Source organism: Sporothrix brasiliensis, assembly GCF_000820605.1.
Source record: "Sporothrix brasiliensis 5110 chromosome Unknown Cont18, whole genome shotgun sequence".
NCBI classification, from domain to species: Eukaryota; Fungi; Ascomycota; class Sordariomycetes; order Ophiostomatales; family Ophiostomataceae; genus Sporothrix; species Sporothrix brasiliensis.
The window spans coordinates 3,439,076-3,452,415 of record NW_024467137.1 but is presented as its reverse complement, the minus strand read 5'-3'; the positions used below and the strand labels follow the sequence as shown (position 1 = coordinate 3,452,415).

The window sequence follows — 13,340 nt, the reverse complement described above, 5'->3', positions numbered from 1 at the left end:
GATCACAAATGCAGCAGTGCGGCGCTCGAGTCCGGCACGCTGACTGTTACCTGTCCGCCCTGTGACTGCAACTTCTCGCCTGTTGTCACGTTGGGCTGCTTCACAGGCCGCCCACCGGCGAGCTCCACATTGTAGCTCCAACCGTCCCAGGTGATGCCCGTGATCGCATCACTGCCGTTGGCGAGAAGGCGCTGCACAAGGAACCCCGCACTGTTGTTGTCAAGGCCGCCCGGCACATGCTGTTGAATGCCATTGTGGATGGGTGTAGGCAGAGAGAAGGTGTAGTTCTGGCTTGGGCGTGGCCGGAAGCCAGCAGGCGCTGCTTCGCCCAAACCAGTTCCATCCACCGTCGTGTTGTAGCCTCGCAAGTTGAGTACGAGCACGCGAGCGAGGTGGCCATCCACATAGATGGCGTACGCCGAGTCGATATCACCAGACGACGACGAGCCGGACGGAAACAGCACCGCTACCGATACATTGTGCAGTTGTGTATTGCCCAGAGCCGCCGCCACGGCAACGTTGCCATAGTACGGCGGCTTCGTCCCGCGCGTGGTACTCTCCGTATCAACCGGCTGCCATGAGGCGTACCGATAGTTGGCGCCCTGGTGCATGTGCACACGGCCAATGCCTGCGGCGGCGCTGTACAGGAGAAAGTCAACGCCCCAGAGGGCGGCGCCAAAAGTGTTGGAAAGACCCGGTTTGCCCTCGTTGTAGAGTGAGTTGGCCTCGCCCAGAATGTGCCGAGGCTGGGACCTCCGCGTGCTGTTCCCGGCTGCGACTCCAAAAATGGCCTCGTACTCGGCAATGTGCGCGTTGACAGAGCGCACCGTGTTGGTGTGGTTCATGAGCGTGCCCTGGAGAGTCACGCCGGGTGAGGTGGCGCCGCTGATGTAGCTGCAACAGTTAGTACCTCTCTCTCTCTTCTGCAGTTTGGCCAGCGAACGTACTTATGAGACGAGAACAACGCAATGTTCCGGTCAGCATCCAGACCGGCTTTCCATGCAGCAGGAGCTTTCAGATGGTTGTGTGTCCCACCAAAGGATGGAGCCATGAACCCAGAATAGTCGGGAGGAACAGCCGGCGGCGATGTCTGTGTCGACGAACCTCCGCTGCGAAAATCCTCACGCAACAGCTCTGAGCAATGCTTTTCGATAAGGCGCCGGATTTGCCTCGTGCCATTGAGCCACTGAGAAGCATAGATACTCTCGTTCCAGCCAGTTGGTCGTGTCGGGCCCTGTGCAGATGTCGACAGCAAATCAGGCTCGTTGCCATACTCCCATGTGTAGAGCCGACGACGGGTGTACGACATTCCCCTGTTTGCAGCACCGTTGCTGGCAGTGGTTGTGTCATTGGCTGGTATCACCTCGGGGGCCAATGCATCGCATACCAACGGCACTGTGTCTAACAGGCTTTGCCACCCAGCCGGCGTCGTTGCCAGAGCTAGGTTGAAGCCGTGTGAGAAGCGCGTTCCAGGCAGTGTTCTGTAGCCTTCGAAGAAGGACGGGCCGATGTATACGGTCGTAGGATAGTCGGCCGAGCGCGAGAGGTTGAATGTGCCGTTGATTGCCCAGGGTAAGCTTGCATTGTAGAGCGCATAGTCCTGCGTGTTGCCCCTAGCCGAGTCAGTTTCGTTCCCAGGCTACTCTGCTCTCATTTTCCTCGTCGGTGGCTACTTACCCAACACGAATATACGGTTTCGAGCCCGTCAGTTCGCCCAGGTTACTTAGCAATGCATCGCTGAACGTGTTAGGCGCCGATTTGTTGCCTGCAAAGTCGGGAAACGAGGCGAACTCGATAGAGTAGCTGACGAAGGCATCGAGAAGGGGAGGGCCGGCACTGGCCGGGGCGGACGTCCTGAGATGGTAGACGGAGGCCCTTGCTGCTGCTGCCCACGCCAGAACTGAGGAGACACTCTTCATGTTCGCACTGCGCTGTGTCTTGCTACGTTTGAGGCCTTGTCGTTGTGTCTTTGAAGAATGATGGTTGTACACGCTGGAAGCCATCTTGCCTCAGAAGCCCTCTACACTAGTCAGCAGTTCTGCATGCCGATTATCCAGGCCGTCCCGTCGCCATCAATTGATCGTTTGGCGATATTGACCATGGTACAAACAGCATCTTGCCGCTCAAGTGCTCAACTTTTGTCCATTTGCGTTGCCATGCCAGCTCGCGGCCGGGTGAATTGGCTGTCGCCGCAGGCCTCGCCTGGACGGAGTCCATGTTTCCAAGAAGCCTAAAAACATGACCGAGCTGGCCACGCATGGCATAGATGATCAGTTTATATGTCGGGTAGATTGGCGGCAACAGGCAGCATTGGAATATCAAAGGTGGAGATCGTCACGTTGGTGATGTTGGTGCTACGGTTGGCGCATTCTAGCGGCACTGGGCGCTACTTCCGTGCTAGTATCCAGGTACGCAAGGGGAAAGACCACCGCAACAGGCAAAACGGCAGGAACGAGCTGTTGGTCCCGCGCGGTCAAGCTGAAGCCTCAGGGCCTCGCATCTTGCATCCTTGTTCGGCTATGTTGTCCGGGCTTGAAAGCTCTCTGGCTCTCGGCTATGTTGTCTGGGTCTGAAAGCTATCTACATACCTCGTTTGCAATACCCAATTCGGGACAAGGTTTACGAAGGCTAGGAATGTTCTGCTCTGCCCCGGTCCTCCGATCTGTCCTCCGGATGGATTCGATTTGTAACGGCAGGAACGAGTGACGAGATAAAACAGCCAGCTGGAAGGAAGCTTCGGGGTGACCACCGGAAAAGAAAGAAAGGCCTCTGCTCTTGCCATCCAGGAAGAGTCTTTGAGGCCATGCCCCAAGTTTTTGCCCAAATTCGGAAACTGCAGCCGACCAGCTGCCCCGGCTTGGGGTGGTGATTTAGCGTCAAAGCCAGCAGGAAAGAGCAACTGACTGGACGTCATCGAGCTGGCCCCTCTTTCGTTCAGTTGATTGTTCTCAGGGTGCTACCCCCGGGCGCCTCGGCGCCTTCGGTCTCCTGTGCCACTGCTCTTGCCATTCCTAGCTCCCCCACATTGGCGCTACTCGTTGTGCCTTCCGTCCATCTACGTTCCAATTTCGCCTTCATGACGCTGCGTCGTCCCTCGTCAACGTCTCTTCTCTCCTCTCTCTCCTCTTGTCCGATGCGCGTCTTCTCCACATTGATTTGTCTACCGGCACCTAAAGGATAAGCATTGCAGGCGGCTTACAGGCCAGTGTTCAATCCCCCAAAACCACCAACCAGTGGACTTGTTTAGCGGACCCTGCCCGCATTCTGACGCCGGCTCTCGGCACTCGATTGCTTGCGGCTTCGACAGACAAAAGAATAGCCGGCACCGACCACCACGTTAAATAGGTCGGGAATAGCATCCGCACATAAAAACAGAGCAGAGGGAGGCGAGAGAATAGAAACCGCGCAAGAAGCCATGGCAGCTCTGCGGTCTATCGTGCGTCTTTCTACTCTGCAAACATCTCGACTTGTTTCTCCTGCACGCCGTTCTTGCTTCCAACCTTTGGTATTTCCCACAATTCTCTCCAGAAACGCATCCAACATGGTCCCCAAGGTATGTTTTGTTTTGGCGTTTTGTTTCCAATACTGGCCCGGTTGCGTCTCGTCGTCTCCTGCTTAGCCTAACGCGCCTTTCCCTCCAGCTCAATGATCCGTCGTTGCTGAAGACGGGCGTCTGCTTTGTCAACGGCGAATGGGTCAAGGCCGGCTCCGGCAAGACCTTTGAGGTCAGCGACCCGGCCACCGGCAAGCTGATTGGTGTTGCGCCCGAGTTCGACACCAAGGACACCGAGGCGGCTGTTGCTGCCGCCGCCACGGCCTTCGAGACCTTCCGGCACAAGACCGGCCGCGAGCGGTCCAAGCTGCTGCGCAAGTGGTACGACCTTATGATGGAGAACGCCGACGACCTGGGCACTCTGATTACGTGGGAAAACGGCAAGCCGACGGCCGATGCGCGCGGTGAGGCTGTGTACGCTGCCAACTTCTTCGAGTGGTTCAGCGAGGAGGCGCCTCGCATCTACGGAGACACGATTCCCTCGACCGTCCCCGGCAACCGTGTGCATACGGTCAAGGAGCCCATTGGTGTCTGCGGCCTGATTACCCCGTGGAACTTCCCTGCCGCTATGATTACGCGCAAGGTCGGCCCTGCCTTGGCCGCTGGCTGCACGGTGGTCGTCAAGGCACCCGGCGAGACCCCCTTCACGGCCCTGGCGCTGGCCGAGCTCAGTGTTCGCGCCGGCATCCCGCCCGGCGTTGTCAACGTCGTGACGGCCCTCGAGAACACCCCCGAGGTCGGCCTGGTGCTGACCACGAACCCCACCATCCGCAAGATCTCCTTCACGGGCTCCACCAACGTCGGCAAGCTGCTGATGAAGCAGTGCTCGAGCACGCTGAAGAAGCTGTCCCTGGAGCTGGGCGGCAACGCGCCGTTCATTGTCTTTGACGATGCCGACCTGGACGCCGCCGTGGCCGGCGCCATCACGTCCAAGTTCCGCTCGTCGGGCCAGACCTGCGTGTGCGCCAACCGCATCTTTGTGCAGCGCGGCATCTACGACGCGTTCGCCGAGAAGTTTGCTGCCAAGGTGCGCGAGTTCCACGTCGGCAACGGCTTCGAGAAGGGCATCACCCACGGCCCCGTGATCCACGACCGCGCCGCCAAGAAGGCCTATGAGCACGTCCGCGACGCCGAAAAGCTCGGCGCCACGATCGTCGAGGGCGGCACCTTCCTGCCCGACATCGGCGCCAACTTCTTCGCGCCGACGGTCCTGACGGGCCTCAACCAGAAGATGCTGATTGCGCGCGAGGAGACGTTCGGGCCTGTCGCCGGCCTGTTCCCCTTCGACACGGAGGAGGAGGTTGTCCGCTACGCGAACAGCACCGAGGTCGGTCTCGCCGGCTACTTCTTCTCGCGCGACATTGAGCGCATCTACCGCGTGGCCGAGCACCTCGAGGTCGGCATGGTCGGCGTCAACACGGGCCTGATCTCGGAGCCTGCATCGCCTTTTGGCGGCGTCAAGGAGTCCGGGTTTGGCCGTGAGGGCTCTGCCTATGGCATTGAGGAGTACCAGATCACCAAGATGGTCACGACCGGTGGCTTGGGTAAGCCTCTCCAGTCGTAGGGAGTGGCAAAAACAATACAATAAAGATTACATCTTTGGTTGTCTCGTGGGCGTCTATTTAGTTTTATTTTGCCCGATAATGCAATTAGTTAGAAATCTGATCAATAGGCACTCAGCTTGCAATGTGATGTTGGAGCTTCACTGCGACAGCACGCTGTGCCACTATACGTATAGCGCGTTTAGCGTTTTGCAGCACAACTAAGCAGCCCACTTTTACCGGGGCAACTGCCCAATCAAGAGCCACCGTATTTTCTCTCAATTTTCACCGTCCTATTTTCGAGTCGAGTTTCGTGAAGGTACAACGAAGCTCTTTCGGGCCCTGCATTGAAGCCACATCGGACGACCACAACCACGACGACACAAACACGCAGACATACCCACGGACGCAACTGCGATTGGTGGGTGCAAGAGATATGCCTCGGCCGTCTTTGCGCTCTGCGCTGGGGCGGACCACGCGCAGCCAGTTGACGACGGCCTGCTATGGGGCATCCGGCGCTCGGGGCCCGTTGTCGATCGAGACGACGGCGTTTTTCTCCTCGACACCCTCCCAAGCAGTCCTCAAGAACGTGCGTGGCCGCCAGGACCGCCTGGCCGCAGCGGCATCCGAAGTCGGTTCCCTCAACGACAGCAGGAGCAACAACGCCACAGATACGACAAATACCACAAACAACAGCCGCAGGGGCGGCGCCCAATTGAATAACGGCGCGCCACGGTCGCGTGGGCCATCATATGCGGCGGGACGCGGCGGCGGCAACATCATCAACCTCCGCAGCCTGCCGCGGAATTCACGCGGCGGACCCCGTTTCGCTGCGAGCGCGCCAACGCCTCGCGTTATCTCAAACCCTGCCTTCCAGGCCAGCCCCGGCGGAGAGAACCTGCTTCGTGACCGAGGAGGCTTTGGGCGCGGCCGGGGCCAGGGCCGGGGCCGAGGCCGAGGACGGAGCGGGCAGGGGCGGAGTGACGAAAACGAAGAAGAGGTCCCGGGGGACGAAAAGGACACAGACCCTCTGGCTCCCGAGATCATTGAGTACCTTGCCCGACAAAAGATGGGCGAGTACTCGGACTTTGAGCCGCGTCTGACGCTCGAGGGTCTGCTGGGCTACCGGCCGGCCGTGGTCTCGACCGAAGGCGACGGCGCAGGCACCGTGGCGATGGCACTGCGCGAGATGCGCGTGCTGTCGGGCGGCGACGCCTTTGGCGGCAGCGAGGAGGAGGGCGCGTCGAGCATGACGTCGGTGCCCAACGTGCAGAGCCTGCGCGAGCGCCTGCACAACGGCGAGACGGTCTTCTTTGACACGGCGATGGAGCGGTCGATGGTGGAGAAGGCGCTGCGCTCGTCGAGGGTGCAGAAGTGGCTGGCGAACAAGAAGCTGCCTGCCGACACGCCGCTTGTGGCACCGCTCAGCGAGGCCACCAAGGAGGTGATTGTGGACGCGGCGATTCGCGGCGCGTACGACACCGACACGGCCAAGAACGGCACGCTGCTGCAGACGCTGCACCGGTACCAGGGCAAGGACTACACGTACACTGAGCAGCACAAGCGCCAGTTTGATGCCAAGATCCTCGAACTGCTGCCCGATGCCGGCCACAAGGTGGCGAAGACGGCAACGGCATGAGGAGGGAGACAGAAGAAGAGAAGGGGCAAGTCGATTGTGAAATGTAGTAAAACGAGATGCTTGTATATTTCTGGTTGTTTCTCCTTCCCACCCACCACCCAAAAAAAACCTGTTTACTCGCCAAACGATGTATCAATGTACAATACAAAGCCAAACTTTTCATTTCAATTTTTGAATAATTTACATTGCCATGTCGGTGTGTGATGGCGTCTCTAGATGACCCTTCTGTGAGACCTGCGCTCTCCTTGTAACGATTGTGACCACCCTCTACCGCTTGTTGATCCGTTCGGCGTGCTTGGCCGCGTCCTTCTCGGTCGCGTCCACCTTGGCCATGCGCTTGTCCTGGCCCTTGAGCAGCTCGCGGTCCAGGCGGAACAGGTCGTCCGGCTGCACAGACTTGTCCTTCTTCCAGCCCTGGTGTATCTTTTGCCGGCGCGTCGTGGCCTTGCGCAGGTCCGTCCGCCATGCATTGGCCAGGTCGTGGACGCGCCGCAGGCGCTCTGCCGCGGCGGCGGCCGACGACGTCGTCTTGTCGTTGGCGCCGCCCAGTCTGATCAGCAGCACGAGCTCGTCGTTGGGGTCGGGCTGCGGCTGCTGGCCCTGGAAGAGCGGGTTGCTCTGCACGGCGCTCGTGATGGCCTTGCGGCTCGCCGGGTTGTGCATGCGCAGCTCGACGACGCGGCCGCCGGCGCGCGGGATGACGAGGGCCAGCTGGCTTAGCGGCACCTCGTCGCCGGCCTCATCACCGCTCTTCTGCACCACCCGCGTCTTGCCAATGGTGTCCACGTCCACGCCGCCCTCGCCGTCGCCCGCGCCGCCGCCGCCGCTCAGCGACCGCTTGAGCTCCTTGAACTTTTCTAGGTAGTGCACTTCGGTGCGCTGCCAGCGCGACTCCGTGTCCTCAAAGTTGAAGGCGTCGGCCGCCTTGGGCGCCGGGTGGTTGCCGCCGTCCGCGTGGTCGTCGTCTTCCGTCACCTTCTTCTTCTTGCACGGGACAGCCGTCTGAGAGAAGCTGCGCTGCGCGGCGGCAACGGAGCGGTTTGGGTAGGCGCTCGTCGAAGTGGGCGTCGCCCGCAGGGTAATGGAGACACCGGCAGCCGGGGCGAGTGTTCGCGAAGCGACAATGGCACTGTTTTGCAGAAAACGGCAGCTGTTAGAGACAAGGTGACAAAAGCATAAACGCAACTGCGAGGTCCAATTTGGCCATGGCCTTGAGAGCTTACCTTGCTGAGCGGCCGAGGCCAACTGCGCTGCGCTGGACCAGCCTCTGAACTGCTGCTGCACTGTGCATCTTGGGTGGTGGCTGTGCCTTGTCTTGCGCAGTGTGAACCAACTTGGTGAAGTGTTGTCGATGTTGTGCGTTTGAAGCTCCTGGTTACGATTTTGCGGGGGTTGGAGCTATGGTAAGAGCCCACTGCGGGGTGTAGTTCATATAGTGACATAGTTGAAAATTTTTATTATACTGATCGTGTGGCCTAGTGGTTAGGGCATGTCCTTTACAGTCGTAAAACTTTAATGCTGATCGGATGGGATCGCAGGTTCGACCCCTGCCACGATCATAGTATCGTCTTTTTTTTTTTTTGAATCTTTTCTTTTCTTTTTTATTTTTTTCTTTTGCAACTGCAGTTAAAGAACTTTTGAGTCTAATATAGCTGATTTTTCTAATTCTTAATGGTATCTTAGTCATAAATACTCCAATTCCATGTCTCCATGCCCATGCCGACGACAAGAGCAGAAATACTGCCAGATGCGCTTCCATCACCTTCAATGCTTTCCACGTCACCAGGATCAGCAATGGCGCTGTAACGGTCGTCCAGAAGCTGTATGCGGGCCGTGCTCGCCGCACTCGTGCTCCCCGGATGCGACATGATAACTCTCCATGCTTTGAGCCTCTGGTCGTTGCTGCAGGTAACCGCTGTGAAGCTGGAATTGCCCGTCTTCCCCCACGCCTCGTTGATCAGAATTTTGGCTCCGGTCACGGCGGCGGCATGAGCACTGGGCACGCGGAATGTCTTGTCAAACGCGTAGGTGACGCTGTTGTCGCCATGGACGATTGCGCCAAGGACCGTGACCGCTATTGCGTTGTCGTCGCCGCCGGTAAAAATGGCCCTCCGAGATTCGGTATCATCTTGGCCGGTCGAGACAAGGTCAAGAGACTTGACTGCACTTTGATGCGTCCTGGTCGAACACAAGAGCAAGTAGTCGTCGTATAGAATAGACTCGTGTCCTCCGGCCGCCTCCTGCGCCTCTGGAGCTGCTCTCCACACGGTCAAATGTCCATCGGCAAACGCCGCCAGCACCACGAGATCACCTCCGCGCCGCAACGACAGGTGGCGCAGCTGTGTCGGACAGGCCCCTGTGTAGTGGCCCTGGGACAGCAGCTGCCAGCCGCTGGCGGCGGCATAACGGTACGTCTTGAGGACCGAGTTGGACAGTGCGACCGAGATGAACATGGCGCTGCCATCGTTGTCGCTTGGGTCGAGACTCGCATCGAGGCCAATGATGCGCAGGATCTTGTCGTCCGTGCTGTCGGGATACGATGATTCGCAAAGTACGGCCAAGCCGTCGTATGACGAGTCGGCCATTGTCGATACCCGCCAGATGAAGAGTTCTTCGGAGCCGGCAGCGCTGATCAGGCAGTCATCGCCGAGCCAGGCCAGGCTGTGGAGGCCAGTGTTGTGTCGTTTCAGCACGGAAAGGCAACGTCTCTCCATCGCCGATGATGAGGTTGCTACACTGTTACCACCCGTCTGTGGGTTGTTCCATATGCGAACAACGGTGTCCTCGCCGCCGGTCGCGATATACTTGCCGCTGGCGCTGGCACGAACAGAACGAATCTCTCGACCGTGGCCACCGGTCTTGAGCGGCACGGTGACGCATACATCTTGCGCAAACACGTGCAGCTCGGACTGACGCGTAAATGCGAAACGTATTCTACCCGCGCTCGTCGTCGACTTGTTTCCGTTGGCCCTCCCATAGAGGTATGTATGGGTGCGGTGCGTGCCCCCGCAGTCGACCGCTGCAAGCTCTTGCTGGCGCGTTTCGTTCCAGACGACGAAATGTGTGCTTCGAAAGCCACACACGACAAGCTCGGGAGGCTCGTCTGGCGTTCCGCTTTGGATGAACCAAGCATCCCGGACAATGGGGCCGAACGGCGTGGCTGTCTCGTGCTGCAGGCATATGGAGGGGTTACCGGTGCAGCTTTCGACGATGGTGCAGATGCGGTACATGCCGTCGCGGGCTGTCACGACAAAGGAGGCAGACGATAGGGGAGGCTGGCCAGGTCGTGGAGGGAGTGGGACAATCGAGAGGATCGCGTCTCGGGTCCGTGTCTGGAACTGCGTCGCCAACACAAATGTCGCGGCCGCATTACCGCCGTCGCTCTCTACTGGCTTGTACAGGCACAGTTGTCCATTTCGGGAACCCAGCACAATGTACTCCAAGCACCGGCTTGCAGTTGTGATGACCATAGCCGCAGGTGAAGCCGGAACTTTGGTGGGCAGCTTCATCGATCTCGTGCTCTCGGACACCAGTGCGCCGCTGGACACGTCAATCGTCAAATCCAGAAGGGTAGCCTCATCTCGGAACAGAGTTGTCGCAATGACACCAAGATAAAATAAGGAGCCGCCCACAGCGTTGACGGCGGATATATCGTCCGCCGTATGCGGAAGGAAGAAGATCTCGTCCACCTTTCCAGGGAGGGTGGCAGTAAGTCTCTGCAGCCCGCCTCGTCTCGAGTACAGAAACAGGTGGCCGGTTGCGTTTCCAACAATGGCGAGCCCATCAGCACCGGGACTCGTTGCCACACCGCTGCCACCGTCGCCTAGCGGGCTGCGAACAACGTTGTAGTCTTTCAATGACAGTGTAGTGTCATCCGAAACGCCGGGCAGCTCGATCCACTCGAGCCTTGCTGTTTCGCTGCTTGTGTAGCGGAGGTCGCCGCGCAGAAGCCTTCCCTGAGTCGTGGCGGCTAGCAGCTGATCATCCGACAAAAAAGCATAGCTATTAAACAACTCCTCGCGGATCTTCATCGTCTTCGCTTTCGACTTCTTTTTCGGCACGGATTCTCCTTCCTCTTCTTGTGTGGCAGGAGGAGGGGGTGGCGGTGATGGTTGAGGATGCACTTTTGTGTCTACGCTGCCAACCCGTGAAGGAATCTTTGAAGAAGAAATGGTGCCCGACAGAAGTGTGGCGAGTTGGGTGCCTTGGGATGCGACAGGCTGTGGTTCGCTATGGCGACCTTCGAAGAGCCATATCTTTCCATCGCAACCGCCAGTTGCAATAAGAGGGCCTCGCGGCAATCGCACACCATGACATGCCTTGGGAAAGACAGCCGCCGACCAAATGTTCTTTCCAACATGTGATGAAAAGGTGCGTAAATGCACCAATTTCCCGCTGAAGCTGGGCTTGTCTTCTATGCGCGGGTTGAGACCCAATTCAAGCCGCCATTCTTGAGCCGTGGCGTCTTCACCAAACGAATAAAGAAGCAAGTTGCCGTCCTGAGCTGCCGCTGCCGAAAATTCACCAAATCGCACATGCCAGATGCGCGAAGCGTGTGCCATGACGGAAGCCAGCGCGGGCGACGAAGACGGTGTCGATGGTACCGGAAGGTCTGTGCTTTGGAGATACTGCTTCTTGACCGCCGTCCGAGGTTGTGGGTTTGCACCGTTGGGCGGCTCATCGGTCCGCCGGGCCAGCCCTTTGAAAGTATTCTGGAAACCAGTCTCACGGGCCATGTTCGTCGCGGGCGCACCGACCACCTTTGCACCGCCGTCCGCCTCATTGCTGCCGCTGTCTAGGTACAAAGGCCATATACATATTGTGCGGTCGTCGCTGCAGCTTGCCAGCAACCGGACCCGTCTTTGCGGCGCGGGTTCTGCCCCGCGGCCCACCAAATCGCTCGTGCGTAGCTCCGGCGACACGACGACATCAAAGATGGAGCCCTCGTGGCCCGTAAACACGTCGAGGACGTCAATCCCAAGGTCTGTTTGGCGGGCATTGTCCGTTGTAGGAAGCTGACACGTCCAGACCACGATCTCGCCAAACACGGTGCCTGCCACAACGAGCAGGCGTTCGTCTCCTTCACTGCCGACCGTGCTCTTGTCGCTGCCCGCCCAGGCCAGCTGGGCAGAGTATAGCACTGGTCGAGATGGTGAGATGGGCGCGCCGAAGCGGATCAAACCGCTCTGTTCCACCCACAATGGCAGTATCTCATTGTGCGCCGTGACCAGCGCACCTGCATGCCTTCCATCAAGTCCCTTTGAGGCACGGCGGCGCGGCAAAAGGCCGTCGTAAATCCAGTCTGGTGCCAGGACCTCGTTCACCACGGGGTGCCTTGGACTGGCTTCGTCTGCTACTCTGTCCCCAGCCGTGGCTGCCAAGATTTGGGCAATGTGCTCCCGGCCGACAATTGCCACAGACCGGCCGCCCCAGACGAGAACAGCATCGTCTTCGTCGCCACCATCCTCACCATCTCGACGTCCCACCCGGCATCCTTGGATAGGCTGCTCGGAAAAGATGCGGAGCCGGCCATAACAGCGACGGCCGGACAGGGAGTCAGATCCTGGTGCAAGTCGAGCGTCGCCTTCCAAGGCACCGTAGACGGCGAGCCAGCCGTCTTCCCCCGCAAGCACAAACAGGGAGGGGCTCTCTGTTGAACAAGCGTTCTGTCGAAAGCGGTAGAATGCGAGAGCGGTGACAGGGCACAAGACGGATGCTTCGTCGCGTTGAAGTTGGCGGGGAGCAGCAGGCATCTGGTTGCGTGTTGATTGCTGCTGGGCCTCAGGGGTCAACGTGGCGGCAGCCATGGCAGCAGGTACCACCCCGCCAAAACGGGGTTTGTGATCTCAGGGAAAGAGAGATCCTGCCCGCTGTAGCCTTTTGAGTTGAAATTGGTGTCTGGAGACTTTATACGGCCATATTGATGAGTGGAAGGTGCGATGGTGGCATAAGAGGAAACCCAAATATGAAAGAGCGACTTTGGGCTCCTTCCTGTATTGTGTGCCTTTTTTTGGCGTGTCGTTGATTTTTTTTCTCACGACACTAACTTGGGCGCTGTGGTTCTGTAGCTACAGGTGTCCACTACGACACTACACACAATCCCAGCACCACCTCAAGTTTCGTGCGGAAGAGAAATCACGTTTCTCGAAAACTATGATACCATCGCCCGGTGTTCTTATATTTTGAGTTAGCATCTTAGAATCACAACTCATTCCCGAGCCATTGTTGACGAATTTGCGATTGGAAATGTACTTTGGTAGTCACGTGCGGCTCTCACCGGGTAACCTTGCAAGACTTTCTGTATGTAGTGTCATTATGGTATCAACAGTTAACAAATGTCTGTGTTTTGCATTTTTCCACTTCTACGGCTCATGGCAACTTGCCGTCTCCGGAAGAAGCAGGGTATACAAAGAACAATATATAAAAATAGTTTCTATCGTCGTTACCCAGTCATGGACGAGCAAATATAAAAAAGAAAAAAGTCCACATCCAGCCCCTCATAAGGTAACAGATAAAAAACAACATAAATCGAAAGTAGCAAAAATCGAAAATCGAATCTTTCCAGATAAAACGCCGTTGATGCAGACATCAAATAAGCTGAGGGACG

At 58.0% G+C, this 13,340-nt stretch overlaps 5 protein-coding genes and 1 non-coding gene across 6 annotated transcripts; 3 read left to right on the top strand and 3 right to left on the bottom strand.

Annotated features, from left to right (window-relative positions):
- Nucleotides 1–2: 2 nt before the first annotated feature.
- Nucleotides 3–1,919, bottom strand: SPBR_01503 (uncharacterized protein; the record flags this gene model as incomplete). Its single annotated transcript, XM_040759813.1, has 3 exons — nt 3–894; nt 948–1,613; nt 1,678–1,919. 3 exons carry the CDS (start codon nt 1,917–1,919, stop codon nt 3–5), a joined length of 1,800 nt encoding a protein of 599 aa, XP_040619913.1.
- A 1,622-nt stretch (nt 1,920–3,541) lies between these two features.
- On the top strand, nt 3,542–5,117 carry SPBR_01628 (succinate-semialdehyde dehydrogenase (NADP+); the record flags this gene model as incomplete). Its single annotated transcript, XM_040759938.1, has 2 exons — nt 3,542–3,553; nt 3,642–5,117. The coding sequence occupies 2 exons, from the start codon at nt 3,542–3,544 to the stop codon at nt 5,115–5,117; spliced, it is 1,488 nt and encodes a 495-aa protein (XP_040619912.1).
- A 413-nt stretch (nt 5,118–5,530) lies between these two features.
- SPBR_01800 (uncharacterized protein) lies at nt 5,531–6,733 on the top strand (the record flags this gene model as incomplete). The annotated part of the gene is made up of 1 exon (XM_040760110.1): nt 5,531–6,733. The coding sequence occupies one exon, from the start codon at nt 5,531–5,533 to the stop codon at nt 6,731–6,733; it is 1,203 nt and encodes a 400-aa protein (XP_040619911.1).
- Nucleotides 6,734–7,000: 267 nt separating this feature from the next.
- On the bottom strand, nt 7,001–8,024 carry SPBR_01880 (uncharacterized protein; the record flags this gene model as incomplete). Its single annotated transcript, XM_040760190.1, has 2 exons — nt 7,001–7,883; nt 7,957–8,024. 2 exons carry the CDS (start codon nt 8,022–8,024, stop codon nt 7,001–7,003), a joined length of 951 nt encoding a protein of 316 aa, XP_040619910.1.
- Nucleotides 8,025–8,197: 173 nt separating this feature from the next.
- Nucleotides 8,198–8,292, top strand: SPBR_09518. The gene has a single exon. It is a non-coding gene; the product is annotated as a tRNA-Val (tRNA).
- A 120-nt stretch (nt 8,293–8,412) lies between these two features.
- Nucleotides 8,413–12,540, bottom strand: SPBR_01216 (WD repeat protein; the record flags this gene model as incomplete). Its single annotated transcript, XM_040759527.1, has 1 exon — nt 8,413–12,540. The coding sequence occupies one exon, from the start codon at nt 12,538–12,540 to the stop codon at nt 8,413–8,415; it is 4,128 nt and encodes a 1,375-aa protein (XP_040619909.1).
- Nucleotides 12,541–13,340: the final 800 nt, after the last annotated feature.